Source organism: Chrysoperla carnea, chromosome X, assembly GCF_905475395.1.
Source record: "Chrysoperla carnea chromosome X, inChrCarn1.1, whole genome shotgun sequence".
In the NCBI taxonomy this organism is placed as follows: Eukaryota; Metazoa; Arthropoda; class Insecta; order Neuroptera; family Chrysopidae; genus Chrysoperla; species Chrysoperla carnea.
Window position 1 is genome coordinate 37,334,726 of NC_058342.1, and position 16,167 is coordinate 37,350,892.

The window sequence follows — 16,167 nt, forward strand, 5'->3', positions numbered from 1 at the left end:
TATTTTTTTTTTTTGTCTTTTCTTTCCATGATATTTCTTCGCAATTCTTTGGAGTGGGTTGACATTGCCTACTACTGTGATTTTTATTGCTGCGGTCTTCTAATTTTTTTTTATTGAATATTGTACAATAAATAATGGCTATTGGAGGGGGATATGGTTTAAACCATAATACCCTGAAATTCCTATTAAAAAAATAGGTACCAATAGGGTGGAGGGGGTAGGAATTGGAAAAGTTGTTAGGGAATTTAAGATACCATTGGCCCTCAAAACTGAGAATTTCGTTTTTCCTATGAAAATGAAAATAATTAGACAAATTAATATTTTCTACTCATATTTATTGAAATAAAACACAACTATTCATTTCTAAACAATCCACAAAGTTTAATGGCTCTCACTAAAGTAATTTTTACTCTCAGTAACATCCGGTTTCATAGACTTTTGACCAGGTTGCCATCCAGCTGGGCATACTTCCCCAAATTCGTCAGTAAATTGAAATGCTTGCACTAAACGTAAAATTTCATCCACAGAGCGTCCTACGGGCAAATCGTTGATGGTCACTTGTCGTAAATTCTGTTCTCGATCAATGATGAATAACCCACGAAAAGGAACTCCACTATCTTCGTCCAAAACACCATAACTTTTAGCGATTTTCATCGATTTATCCGATAATAACGGTATGTTCATGTCTCCTAAACCGCCCTGCTTACGAGGGGTATTCACCCAAGCAAAGTGCGAAAATTGACTGTCTGTTGATGCAGCTATCAGTTCACATTCAATTTTACGAAAATCGTCAGCACGGTCCGAAAATGCAATGATTTCAGTCGGACAAACAAATGTACTGAAAATAAAAGCAATTTTTAATACATTTAAGTAATGTACATTGCCTATACTACAAAAAAAATGTTATTTACTCTAGAATATTTAGGTTGATATCGAGAGAAACTACATGATTTCTGGAGTCTCCCAACTAAATCTGAAGATATGGAAACCCTATTTTTATGTTTGTTTTCAGTAATTTATGTAGTTTTGACCGAATTGAGTTGGTTAGAAATAAGAATTATATAAAAATTTACCAAATTTGGTCTTACCCTAATATAGGCCATAACCGTTTTAAACTGAAAACAGAAGTCCTTAAATAATTTCGTATTCTAGAAAAATTTAGAAACTTTAGCTTTTACTTACAAATCTAACGGATAAAAAAATAATACAACATATTTGCCCTTGAATTGCGATAAACTGATCTCTTCGAATACACCATTTACAACAGCGGTGCCTGAAAACTCTGGAGCAGGCTTTGTTAAATGTGGAACATGCGACATTACCAAGTCCCTCTTAATCACCCAAATTTTGAATATACTTACACCGTCCACCGTACGCACACCTTTATATATCTGCCCCAATATTTATTTTGGATGAATAATTAAGCATCCACTTTAATGTTAACAAACAAAGCTTTTCTATTTAGTATTTAAATAATTTATTTTATCAATTATAAAGACAGGGTGCCATCAAACAGTGGCAGTACAAACAGCCGCCAAACATGACTAGAGCCAAAAATTCTTCTTCTTTCTTTTAAGCAAATTTCAATTTGATTGAATGCATACTTCGTTTGCCATTTTTTTCTAATAAAACTATAAAACATTTTCCGAAAATGAGTTTTAATTTTTGTTATAATTTTTAGTAGAGAAAATCGAAAATATTAATATAATTATTTATTAATATGATAACAGAGTCCTTATGGTATAGTGGTTAGCGTATCTGACCACGAGTAGATATTCCTCTGGTTCGAAACTAGGAGAGGACCTATATTTAAAAAAATAAGTTCATTAAATCTTTAAGTCAAATTTTGATTTTTATTTTGATTTTTTTTTTAAATTTCCATCATAACATGTTTGCCTAGTACAAATGATGAAAAAATTAGTGTTTTTTCGTTCAAAAACTTCAATTTTTTTTTCACATTTCTACTAGGAGAACATCATGGGCGGACAGAATTAGTAGTACCTGATAGAAAGGTATTTGTTGTCACCTCGTAAGTCAGAAAGTTAGTGGTCTGCACACCCGTGTTTGGTGAGTATGACTTCTGGACAGACCAATAACTTTCTGCCAAAATAAAATTTTAGACTTTCGGGGTGAAAACACTTACTTGCTTTTTCTCCCTATCAGGAACTACTAATTCGTACTTATGTTCTCCTAGTACAAATGTTGAAAAAATTGAAGATTTTTTCGTACTTTTTTGATGAAAAAGTTTCAATTTGATTGAATGGAGGAAAAAATGATTGATTTTTTTCACATTTTTACTAGGAGAACATAATGAACAGGAAGGAATATCCTGGTAGGTAAGTAATTGTTTTAACTTCGAAAATCAGAAAGTTATTTATTGGTCTGTAAACTTTTGTGGTGAGTGGAAATTAAAAAAAAAAAAAAAAACAATTAAGTTAAAACTTTATTAAATTAAAAAAAACTCATCAACTTTTCTCCGTTTGGATGCGAACTAGGGTACTGTATATCCGTATTCAGAAGCGCAACCTACTGAGCTATTTGATACATGTTTTATCTATTAAAAATTTAATACTTAAATAATTTTTAAAAACCTACCTGTCCTAAACTCATTCTTTTAAATCTTATACACTTCATTCCTTACCTGCTAATTCAAATTTTCTTCAATAATTTTCAATCTGTAAATAAAAAGGGAAAGCGGAGTGGAGGATGCAAATATGTCTAAGTCATCGTATAAGTCTCAGTCATACAGTTAAAGAAAAGGAAAATTAAATTAATGGAAATAAAAAAAAACAATTGAAAGTTAAAACCTTATTAAATTATTGAAAACAAAAAAAAACTAATGAACTTTTTTAAAAAAAATCTTAGAACTTCTGCCTGGATTCGAACCAGAGTACTTTGTCTCCGTAGGCAGAACCGCAACCTACTAAGCTATTTGGTAGATATGATATCTATTAAAAATTTAATACTTAAATAATTTTGAATCAACCTGTCCTAAACTCATTCTTTTAAATCTTATACACTTCATTCCTTACCTGTTAATTCAAATTTATAAACTTTCAATCTGTAAAGAAAAAGGGGAGTGGAGGATGTATAAGTCTCAGTCATACAATTAAAGAAAAAAAAAAATTAAATTAAACACAAAATCCACACAGCTACCTGGCTTGTATATAACGATATATTTAACTTAATACTTATCTTTAAGAGAATGGGTATGATTTTAAAGAGTGACGACACATTTATGATTATTTAAATTCCCACCTCCTGACAGAATTGTGATTTATGACATATGCATAAATGACGTTATTTATGACAAGAGGGCGGGTTATATTTAAAATTTAAACTATTAAAAAAGTGGACAATTTTTAACATCAGGAAAAATTCATTTAATCTAAAAGTAAAAATGTTAGCCCTACCAAGATACGAACCAGTGTATCTTGGTTTCATAACCAAGTGCTATATCCACTCAGCTACTCGCCATATGTTTAACATTATATAATTAAGTTAATACTTACTTTAACTAAATTATTAATTACTTAATAATTTTGTTCTGAAAGTAAAAATCCGATCAAAATTTGGTAAAGAACTTTTCCATTTGTCTTGATAAGCTTAATTTACTGATATGATTTTCTGCTATCAATAACAGAACACCCTGTATAAAGTAGACTCTGACAAAGCATCTATTGTTTGAAACGGACTATAACCTGGCGGACACAGCACACTATACCACTTTAGGAGTAGACTTCAGTCAAAACTGACACACACCAATTTTTTTTTTGTGTACGACGGACAGAGTTGTTTGAAAGGTTCATGGTTTTTTACTTAAATAGGGATAGAAGGTAAAATGAGTGAAGGTGGATAATTTATTTGACAGGATAAGGAAGACAGATGGTGATATTATTACAAGCTTTTATTTAGTTTCACCTGTCCCGTTTTCTGTTTGTAATCCAATTTGATCCACTTCCCGGTTTCCGATTGAGCTGAAATTTTGCATGCACGCTTAGTTTGGATGGCAATGCATGGTAAGGTTGTCCCGATTTTACCTATCGCTTCCCCCATATTTGATATATATACATTTTTTTAGTCTTACACATACCCGACTAAATGTAAAAGCTTGAGGTGTTTAATATCCAGGACGAATAGTCCGGTAAAAGTGACTCATAGATAAAATTATTTTCTACTTTTTAGTACAGTGAATGCTTATCTCTTAAAAAGTATTTTTTATTAAGATTTTATATGATTTGGTTATTTTGGAGTTAATTAAAAGTTATTTACAAAATTAATAATTATAAATTTATTGTTTTAAATTGAATTCAAAAAATATATAAAAAAAAAAAAAAGAAAATTCACAATAATCACTTGTTTTTTTTTTTTTTTTTTTGGGAAAAATTGCAACGAAATTTGAATAATTAAATTATGAATTATTGGATAATAATAATTATGTATTTATTATTAATTAATTACTAAATATATACAATTATAAAAAACACAAAAAATAATAATTATGAATTCATAAAAATAATATTTGCGGATGTGTGTAATAATAATGCCAGCTACATTCACCACGTCTTGAACACCCTGTAACTGTAACTGTAACTGTGTATATAAAATATAATACATAATGATATCATTTAATGTTCCTGTTCTTCATTTACAAAAACAATTTTTTATTAATTTTTTTTTTTCATTTTAATAAGAAATATTTCTTTAAATTTTATATTTAAAGGGTTTTTCATTTAAAATGATAAAATTTTTAAACAGTTTTATTTTAGTTGAGAGAGTGTTTTATGGCAATTTTTGTGATATATGATACCAGTTCTTGTCAAATATAACACCAAACTTTGCTGAGAGACGTAAAACAAGTAAAATTTTTCAAAACTACTTTTTTCGAGGTGATTTTTCAAAACTACCCGACCGATTCCTTTGAAATTTGATGATAATTTTCTTTATAAATGTCGGCTAATGTCTTCGAAATTGTAAAAAAAGAAGTTGGCGCCATTTTATGAATATTTTTTGCTTAGGTCAAGTCAAATCACAACAAGGACTGAAATCATGCCAACCAAGGTGCACCGTTTTTTTTTCACCCTCACTTCACCGGCTTTTCATGCTTCATTTATTCCACATGCCTAATTATTTTTCGATTCATTCTTGATATTAAGCGCCTCAAGCTTTTACAATTAGTCCGGAATGAGTGATTCAAAGATAAAACTATTTTCTACTTGGAAGAAGTGGAAGCGATCGGAAATTGAGGATGCCAAAACCATGCATTGTCATCCAAACTAAATGTGCATGCAAAATTTCAGCTCGAGAAGTGGATCAAATTTTACTTGCAAGATTTGATTACAAACAGACAACGGGACAGGTGAAACTAAATAAAAGCTTGTAAAATGAGACAGACTTACAGGCTACTATCGTACAAATAATTTCCAAATACTCTTTTAACTAAAATAAATAATAACTTCTTTCATTTAAAGTTTTATCATTTTCAATGGAAAACCCTTTGTATGTAGGTATGTATGTATGTACTATGAAGGGTAGAAGTAAGGAAGACTTCTTCAATAGATGGCGTAAGTAATATAAGTGTTCAGCTGAAAGCATTAAATAACAGTTGTACGAGTAGATATTCGTTCGAATTTGAACAAATTTCAATAAAATTGGAGCGATCAATTAATGGAGGTTCATTGGAAAACTTTGATCAAACTTCAATGAAATTGGAGCCTCCAATTAGTGGTAGGGTACCAAATAATGAAAATACTCCTTTTAAAACACTTCAGCTACAGCAGCGCCATCCTTATTAAATGCTTTTCGACGGAATCTTTTTGATACACAAAGACGATGATCCTCCTTATCTCTACCCTCCATAGGTATGTATGTATCAATGATTCATTCATATGCCCATTATCTTCTTGATTAATGAATAATTTAATTTAATTAAGTAATTATTTATGATTCTATTCATCAATTGAATGAATTACATTAATGAATAATTGAATTGAATTGAATTGAATATCAATGATTCATTTTAAAATTATAATTCAATAATTTTTATTCATATTGATTGATATATTTAAATTTATAAATAATAGTTTAATTTTTCTATTCACTTGATTCCATTTAAGGTATTTCGGATGTCACTGGGAGGAATCAATAAATACAATCATACCAGTAAATTAAGCTTAGCAAGACAAATGGAAAAGCTCTTTACCAAATTTCGATCTGAGGCCTAATTCGGGAGATGTGACTATGAGAAAAATCAGCTACAATGATTAAAAAACCCTAAACATTTCCTGTCGTTTTAACAATACTCGTATGCATTTGTTGGTATGTTAAATGTCTCGGAAAGTGCGAGGTAAAATTAATAATAAATTCAAAGTTTAACAATCAAATCAAATCAATCATTCATCAATCAATAAAAAGATTCATGATTCATGTTTCTATTTTAAATAATTATTTGAATAACAAACAGTACTCAAATTAATGACAGTAACTTAAATTAACTTAACAATTCTGGTTGTTATTGTTGATTATTCATATTAAATGAAGTACATACAATATAAAAGTAGGTAATGTACAGTGTGTACAAGTACAAGTACAACAAGTAAAAATGTTTACATTTCAAATAAAATAATAATTAAAAACATGTTATTTTCTCACTACTTACTTGCACTCCCACTCAACTTATTCAATTTTAAATTTATTCTCTCGTTATGATTCTTTTGATTCAATACAATCAATCAACACTAAGACTAAAATGAATCAATATGTATCTAATATATATTTATATTTATATACTGTGTGTTTTGTAAACCATTCTCCATAGTACATCAGTGTCTGTGAAAGAGTACATACATATTAAGCAATGTGTATATAAAAGATTGTATCTTTTATATTATTACTCTAGTAAGTTCTTTTCTGTTCTACCCTTATCTTCCTTGTGCCTTTATCAAATTCCATGATTCAATTTTTATTTTCAAGCTTATTATGTTGGCTTCTTACCATAAATATACCGCTCACGGTCTAAAAATGTACCGCTTAAGAAGTCATCAAGCAGGCATATAATATTATCTTTCTTATTACTGAATGTATATGAATTCTTTCACAAATGGAAATGATATAAAAAACAAACTGTATATATAATTAAGGAACAAATAAACATTTATCAAATAAAACTACAGTCAAAGTCAATTATATACAGCCTGTGTTCAAACCCATTGCTGTGACACCTATTAATTTAATTAATTTGATAGGTCTGTGAATTCATAAATCTATCTATTTCTCCCGAATTAGACCTCAGATCAAAATTTGGTTCATAGCTTTTCCATTTGTCTTGATAAGCTTAATTTACTGGTATAATTTTCTGCTATCAATACCAGAACACTCTGTATGTATTACCTTTAATTTCATTTTTGAACGTTATCAATGTTAATATCATAGTTACTGCTGTGTGGTCATGCTCATTTTGATTGTAAGGGATGCGATGTCGCTGTCTGTCATTGATTTTGACCGTAATTCATTGAAGATTGAAATAAATTTTAAAATAAACAAACAAACAAACAAAGAGTTTGAATTGAATTGAATATAAAATGCATTGCCTTGCATTGCATTGAATTAAATTGTTTAAATAATTTTTATTTGGTAAATAAAAAGAATAATAAGTTTATAAATTTAATAAAAGTAATAAATTTATAAATAAAATGTATAAGATGTAAGATCTAGATGTAAATGATGTAATTGTAATGTACTTATGTAATGATGATGGCTTGATTGATTGATGGATGGATGTGCGATGTAATTGTAATATGTTTATTGTTGATATTGATCATTGTTGTTGTTGTTATTTATTGTATTATTATTGTTGTTGTTTGTTGTTGTGTAATAAATTGTTTATAATTTTAAATTTTAAAATTTAAAAATTTAATTAATTTATTTATATATATATATATATTTATATTTTATATTTATTTAGTAAATGCTGCAAATATAGCCCATAATACTTCACACGTATTTGGTTTAGCAGCTTCTTGTTCAAAATCTAAGTCTAACAGTTCTCGAACACGTTTCATTGCTAATTCATAGTCTTCATCGTTTAATGGTGCAAATGCATTCTCCAGAACATCACTTGCATGTGCTAATAATATCAATGCTAATACTCGTTTGTCCATGCGTTGTGGATCGTTTACCCATTTTGATAACACTGCATCTTGTATCTAAAACATATCAATACAGAACTCAACTCAACTTAACTCAGATCCAAGGTTGGCATGATCATCAATCATTTTGATTTAAATAAAAATCAATGATTTAATCAAAACTGAAAAAAATGTATATATATAAAATATGGTGGAAGCGATGGAAAAATCAGGACGCCACAACTTGACCATGCATAGTCATCCAAATTAAATGTGTTGCAAAATTTCAGCTCAATCAGACACCGGAAAGTGGATCAATTTTGACTTGCAAGTTTTGATTACAGACAGACAACGGGACAGGTGAAACTAAGTAAGCTTGCAATAAAAGCTTGATTAAACATTTTTCAAAAACAGTAACATTTGATTTCCATTCATAGTACACTTTTTCATGGAATCACCCAAAATTAGAATAACTTGAAGCTTTTACCTTTTTAACAAGTCGACATTTGGTAACATTATCTGTTAATGGATGTGTTGTCATATCAAATAATAGAAAATTTTGTTTCTCTGTTGTTAATACACCTTTTTCAACTAAGTTCTTAGCAAGTCTCTCTCTTACATTCTTTAACTGATAACGAATTTTTAATGGATTCCATGTTTCACCTAAAATCAAAACAATTTTAACTATTTATAATTTGATATTCGTAATCAAAGCAAAACAAATTTTATTATTCATAATTTTATAATCATAATCATAACAATTCAATCATTATTATGAATTACTTCATTTTATTTTACAAACATTTATACAGGGCTGTCTTAACCATTACGGATTTCATATTTTCATATTTTATTACATTTTTATACCTTAAGTATACTAAGTTTAGTCCCAAGTTTGTAACTTGAGCTTAAAAATATTGATGGTACCAACAAATTTTTGGTATACGTGTTCATAAAATCACCTAATTAGCCCATTTCCGGTTGTCTGCCCGTCTGTCTGTGAACACGATAACTTAGAAACGAAATGAGATAGCAAGCTGAAATTTATATCACGTGCTCAAGACGAAAAAAGTGAGGCTAAGTTCATAAATGAGCAACATAGTTCAATTTCAATTTCGAAAAGGATCTTTCGACTTCTAGTACTGTGACAGTAAGTTCTAAATGTATACGTAAAGGTATCATGACATTATTCGAATAAATATAATTTTGTCAGGGCTGTAGTTAGAGTAGAATTTGGAGTTTGGACAGAAGAGTAAAAAGATAGAACAACTTACCACTAAGATATTCAATCCAACTTTGAACAGTTTCAGGTGGATCACGTTCTTTTAAGTGTTTGAGCGCCTCATCTAGTAAAACGTCGCCAGTGGGTGTTTCAGATTTGACCAATAGTTTACGTGATAACAAACTTCGTCTGCGCACGCCGGCTGATTCGAGTTCAACTCGTCCGCGTAGTCCTAGTTCGATTAATATACAACCACGTAGACCACTCGATATGCAATCATTCCAGAATGATGTGTAGCCCTATAACATCACAAAATACCTTTTATTTAATGAACTTACCTTAGAAAAACCTCAACAAATGACTAAATGGGTTATACGGGGAACCATTAGGATTTGAGACGAAAACTTTTAATGGCCATCATAAAAAGGATTTCAAACAAGTCTTTTATCGATTGGGGTTAGAACTTGGTTAAATACCAACGAATCTAAGTTAGAGAGAAGGGTAGACTGTGGAATCTTCCCTGAAAATATCGATCTGCGTCTCTATCATTTTGGCTGTCGGATCGCTGTAGCGTGTTTCAAGCGGAACTAATGGTTATTCATTCATGAGGTGTGTGAATGTATAAAACTGAACACACTCAGGTGCAGTGACAGCATCAGTGACATTACTATCTTCACCAATAGCCAAGCAGCCCTTAAATCTTTCAGCTAAGTATACTTAACCTCAAAGATACCACTGGACTGCCGTACGTCCTTGAACCTGATATGGGTACCGGGACACAGAGGCATTCCAGGAAATTGTGAAGTCGGCGAGCCTGCTAGAAATGGAACGATTGGGAAAGTTCATAAATAAAAAGTTGAACGACAACGAAAAACGGCTGGTTCTTGACAAAGAAGCATTGAAACTACAACACTACCTCCTTACCTCTACTCTCCATAGTTAACAAATATATTGCCAATTGGGTTAAATTTAGACCTTTCCAATTTCTCGTTTAACCCTTATGTGAGTAACTAGGCATCCGAGCACCTTTTGCATTTGACGCATTTTAAATAGTTATGATTTCCTGAGATCTTTTAATTTTTTTTATAAATTCGATTTTTTTATTGTTCGACCTTGTCAACCCATTCAGAATATTTTGAAAAAGTAAAAATATATTTTATCTCGATAATAGAGTGGGGAGGTACTCGAATGCCTTTACTTCAGAAATTGATTGTTCACAGTAATGTGATGTTTAGATGTTTAAATAAAAACGATTAAAGTAAATGTGTAAAGTACTAGCACCAACCTCTTTATCTTTTAATCCAAGTAAAAGAACCTCCTCCATCAATGTAAATCTGGTCTCTTTGGAATCACCATCTTCAATATCATCTGCACTTGAACCGATTGTATCTTTGTGTGAGAAGCCTCCATCACTTCCATTATCACGATTGATAACATGTTTCCTTTGAACTAAACCATCTGTATCACTACGATCCATCATCCAACAATTTTATAAATATTTATCTTCAACTTTAAACTTCAATCCAAGATAACTACACTAGCCACACAGTTGATATTCAACCAAAAATAATTTTAACAATAAAAATAATATATATATGTATATAAATATAAACAAACGATAAATGTAAATCAGATTCGAGAACTTTACGAAATATTCTGAACAGTTTTTGGAAACGATTTTTACAAAATATCTTTGAATTAGTTTTGAAATATCACAGATTTTAGAATAAAATATCTAAATTTGGTAATTTAAATAATATTTTGTTAGTTGTTCGTATTAAAAATACGATCACTAAAGTTGACTGTTAGTGTTGACGTTTCCAATTCAAACTAGTTACTTTGGTTACTTTTGATTTTTATTTTTTTTAAAACATTTTTTCATATTGAATCAGAATACTTAATACTTTATATTTATTTATACGTTTAGTGACTGAATAACCTGAACACTAATACGAATTACGAACGAATACCAGCACTGATCACTCATCAGTTCAGTTCATTTAATTCTAATTCGAATCACTTCACTTCAATGAAAAGTCGAACTATTTAAAATCAAATGTCACTACAATAATACATTTTTATATAAATTTATTGAAGATCATTTTGAAAGTCACATATTTTAACATAAATTGAATTAGTTTTATATTTTATATTCATTAACAATATAACTACAAAATATTTTAATTAAATTTGAGATATTTTTCAATGATTAAGTACTGAGTTTGATATTGATACTCTTACTACAACTAAGAGATACTACTCAGTCAAAGTCTAGGATCTAGATTTAGTTCTAGCATTAGAATGTTATTATGTATATTAATTTGTATTTATAATATTTAAAATTGAGGTATTTATTATTTTGATTTAGAGAATGTCATGTTGGTAATAATATCATGACAGGATACATATACATACACAACTATCAGTCATCTTGATTGTTGAACAGTTAGTGAACATCACAACAAAATGTTTGTTGGTAATAATATTTGATAATACAGTAAACTTGTTGAACTAATATTTATTTCGATGACAGTGCTACCTATGATTAACTTGTTGAACTAACATGTATTTCGATGGCAGGGCCACCTATGATTAACTTGTTGAACTAACATGTATTTCGATGGCAGTGCCACCTATGATCAACTTGCTGAACTAACATGTATTTCGATGGCAGTGCCACCTATGATTAACTTGTTGAACTAACATGTATTTCGATGGCAGTGCCACCTACGATTATTTTGTTGAACTAACATTAATTTCGATGGTGTGTGTCCTCTGCCGCTAATCAATGAAACTAACATTTTACCTCGATTTATGGTTAAAAATTTTAAAAGCTTCAATTCAAACCAATGTGTTATTTATTTACATAAATGCTTTTTGTATTATTTAGATTTTTTCATTTTTCTTTTCATCTCATCTGATGTTCTTGATCATCACTGTGCTATTGATTTAAGAAGGATTGTTATAAGTTTAAAGTGTTTATCTGGGCGTCTGTGTTTCTCAATGACATTTTAGGCCCTAAACGGTCGAACCAACTTGATTGAGAACATTTTATAGCTAAGCTCCCAAAAATTTATTTACAAGGAATAAATCGCATTTGTCGGGGGTTTTTTAAATTTTGTAAATTTCACTTGTATAACAAAATAATAGACATTTAAATATTCTATTGCTGACAGTATCATAAAGTATTGAAAGTGGACTTTATAAAGTTTATATAGCACTAGCAAAGCAGTGTTATATAGTAGGGTGGTGGAGGCGCCTGATAGACGTACAACTGATAGTTTTATATGTAGTTGACATATGTAGGTATTATATTGTATATTGTAGATTGATAGAATCAATACAAACTTATGAAATAAAAATATTGTGGGCCATTAAACAACCATAATGATAATGATCATGTACCTACTATGTATCTACTTACAACTTACTTATTTATGTAATATGTATGTATATACTATTGGTAGGGTGCATAGTAGGGTAAAGCATACAATTAAATCGATAGCAGCGCTCTTATCTTATAAAATTTGCATTAAATCATACGTTTTATTTTAAAATATGATTTACTTTCAATTGTTTACACACAGAGAAAAATTTGACACATGAAATCGAGACAACTCCACCCGGAGTTGAGAAATTCGAAGATGAGTCAATAGAACACAAGTCTGTCGGAATCAAAGTAACTATTAAGCTTCTTTTAAACTAACTGCGAGAGGGAATTGAAGTTAAGTTTTAGTAGGTGAAGTTGAGTCCACTAAATTTGAATTGAATAAATGAATTTAATTTTGATACAGCAAAATAAATAATAAAATGAATAAATCTTCATTGACCTGGAATTTTTCACATTCCAATTGATTTGTTTAAAGTTTATCTCAAGTCTCTTTGCAGTTTTTGGGGTCACTGATCATGTATTTGAGGTCAAAAAGCAACTGAAGATTATGGCAACCCCATTAAAATCACTCTTAGAAGTGACAGTGATAAAAATACCTTTAATTCAAAATTTCGCCTCGAAAATCATCTCTCTTTAGTTTTTGGGGTCGCCGATCATAAATTCGAGGTCAAAAAGCAACTGAAGATGGTTGCAACCCCATTAAACGCACTCATAGAAATGACAGTGTTATTTTTCCGGCTTATTTACTGTATTTTGTTCGTTGATAACATAGAAGTCGTAAATACCTGAAACTCAAAAACTAGAACTGACCGAAATGATTCTAATTATATATTTGATCTTAGCAAGCCATGTTAAGTCAACAACAGAAAAAATTTTGCCGGCAACAAATACACTGTAAACTAGTGTTATCAATTGGAATTCGTTTTACGCGGTTGGAATGTTACTGTTTTTCTAAAGTATTTTTTGGGGGTGAGCTACAGGCCTATATAGTAAGTAGTGTAATGTTAGGGTGCAAGTTTTAGGGGTTGATTTCTATGTTTTATGTATCCAATAAATAAAATTAAGAGCATTATACAACACAATAAATAAATATATATTTTTATTTAGTGAAAACTATTTTATTACCTATAAGTACTTAAAATTACTAAGTTTTTATTTTTGATTTTTCATTTCACATACATTTAACAATAAATTTTATTTTTATAAAAGCTGAGTGATAGTATATCAGGGGCTGTGGTTTAAAGTTGAGGATTTACAGGCTAAGATTTAACTTAAAAGCTCTATTTTATCATCTTATAAGTAGTTATGAATTCGCCGGCAAAAGGGAGTAGGTAGGCGAAGGATAAATAAAGACCACAAAATATTTTTGTTAGTATTCGCTACACAATTAAATCAATTTACAATCAATTATTGTTTTATGATGAACCCCTCTATATTCTACAGTGACACCTGCTAATTTAATGAGTTTGATAGGTCTGTGAATTCATTAATCTTTCTACTTTTCCCATAGCTATATCTCTCGAATCAGACCTCAGATCGAAATTTGGTTCAAAATTTTTCCATTTGTCTTGATAAGCTTAATTTACTGGAATAATTTTCTGCTATGAATAACAGAACACTCTGTATATAGTCTAGGGTACAGTGAGGAATAATCCTTCTTCAAGCAAAAATAAAAGTATGCTTCTTGAAAAACTAGCAAGAATAAAACAAAATCGGGTGACATTTTTTTAAAACTTTGATCTAACAAATATTGCTGATCATTTTAGACTTGTGCCAAGCAACTTAAAATAACGAACACAAAACAGATTTGAAAATTGTCTGTAGATGGAAGTAACTGAATAAAAAAACAACATATTAAATAAAATAAAGAATGAAGAGTGAAGAGTGAAAGGAGTGCGGTACTCAATCTAAACAGAATTAAACAAAACAAAACTAAATGATTTGTTGTTTGATGAAGTATGTAAACGAAATTTTTTATCAATTATTTAGTGATAATGGCGAGACTAATTTTATATTTAAAAAATAAAAAAACAACAACATAAGAACACAACACAACACAACGTGACAACATGTAACATACAAGACAAGACAACTAAACATTCATACTTTAATTTTAATAGTTTAGTTTAGTTATACTTAATAGCTTTAGTTTGTGTTAATGTTACCTAAACCTATCTTACTTAACTATACCTATACCTACATCATCAGTGTAGCTATCTACACAGCGGAACCAGTGGAGGATCAGTGCAAGTTTCATTACTCCAATCAGCAAACTAACAGTCGTCTCTGGGTTAGGCATGGGCGAGCTGCTTTAAGTCGAAGTCATCATTTTTATAACTTTATTATGTGTCTGTTCATCCAAGCCTGCATTGCTCATAGAGGAGAAAGCGAGACGGGTATACGACTCTTCTACCTATCTCAGTTTTGATAGTAATGAGATACGTAGAAAAAAAAATGTTGTCTCTCTTTCTTACTGTCTATCTCTGTCTTGTCACTGTCTTACTCGTATTTTAAGCAAGTTGTCCGAGGTTTTGGTGTTCCAGTTTTTCTTTTGACTGGCCATTGACTGATCACCAAAGAAATTGCAGCCAATGACATTTAACTCTGAAGATAATTATTCTTTTTAAAAAGTATTAATTAATGTTGTTTAATTGGAATTTTCTTAAGGACGTTGAGGAAAAAATGAATGTATGAACAAATTTATGGGACTTACGTTTCAAATTTTGAGGGTGAATTATGTTATAACTTGGGAAAATTACACAAAAAATAAAAGTAGAACTTTTCGATATGAACCATATATTTTGAAATGTATTGATGCCTAAAGATGTAAAGAAACGAGTGCCGCTTGTTATAACTTTCTTTGTAGGAAAATTCCAAATTAATCTTGAAATCATTTCAATAGAGGATTTATATGATTTAAAACGCAAAGTTAAACAGCTCGAATCTATAAAAATTCCGTAAAGGATGCATGTATATACACGATTTAAAATGATCCTAAAGAAAGATGATTATTTGGTAACATCCTTAAAAACCGCCACTGTACAAAACGTAGGTAATATAAAGTTAAACTGAACTGTTAAAAACCTTTTTTATTTTGGTATTTAATAAATCTCAAATTAAAAAAAAAACCAATTTGTATTGAATTGGGTAGCTAATAGCTATTATTGTAGATGTAGTGAGTGTTAAAATTAAAGTTAGTCTATTGTTTAGCTTTAGTGTGTATTGTAGTTTAGCTCTAACAACTACAACTACAACTTTACAGCTCAGTCACTGGCTGGTCACTGTTGGCTATTGTTAACAATAAACATTTAATTTTTTATATTCAAAATATTATTATTATATTACCACCCATTATTGGTATTGTTATTGGTTAATTATCAATCGATACGCACTTTATCTATTCATTTTATTCATTATACTCAAATGAC

The 16,167-nt window shown here is 29.8% G+C and overlaps 2 protein-coding genes across 2 annotated transcripts; both read right to left on the bottom strand.

Annotated features, from left to right (window-relative positions):
• Positions 1 to 381: 381 nt before the first annotated feature.
• LOC123302275 (peroxiredoxin 1-like) lies at positions 382 to 1,319 on the bottom strand. The gene is made up of 2 exons (XM_044885140.1): positions 1,183 to 1,319; positions 382 to 838 (listed from the first exon to the last, which is right to left on the bottom strand). Exons 1-2 carry the CDS (start codon positions 1,317 to 1,319, stop codon positions 382 to 384), a joined length of 594 nt encoding a protein of 197 aa, XP_044741075.1.
• A 6,621-nt stretch (positions 1,320 to 7,940) lies between these two features.
• LOC123302264 (Golgi phosphoprotein 3 homolog sauron-like) lies at positions 7,941 to 11,000 on the bottom strand. Its single transcript, XM_044885126.1, has 4 exons — positions 10,634 to 11,000; positions 9,401 to 9,647; positions 8,614 to 8,789; positions 7,941 to 8,204 (listed from the first exon to the last, which is right to left on the bottom strand). The coding sequence occupies exons 1-4, from the start codon at positions 10,826 to 10,828 to the stop codon at positions 7,956 to 7,958; spliced, it is 867 nt and encodes a 288-aa protein (XP_044741061.1). The 5' UTR covers positions 10,829 to 11,000; the 3' UTR covers positions 7,941 to 7,955.
• Positions 11,001 to 16,167: the final 5,167 nt, after the last annotated feature.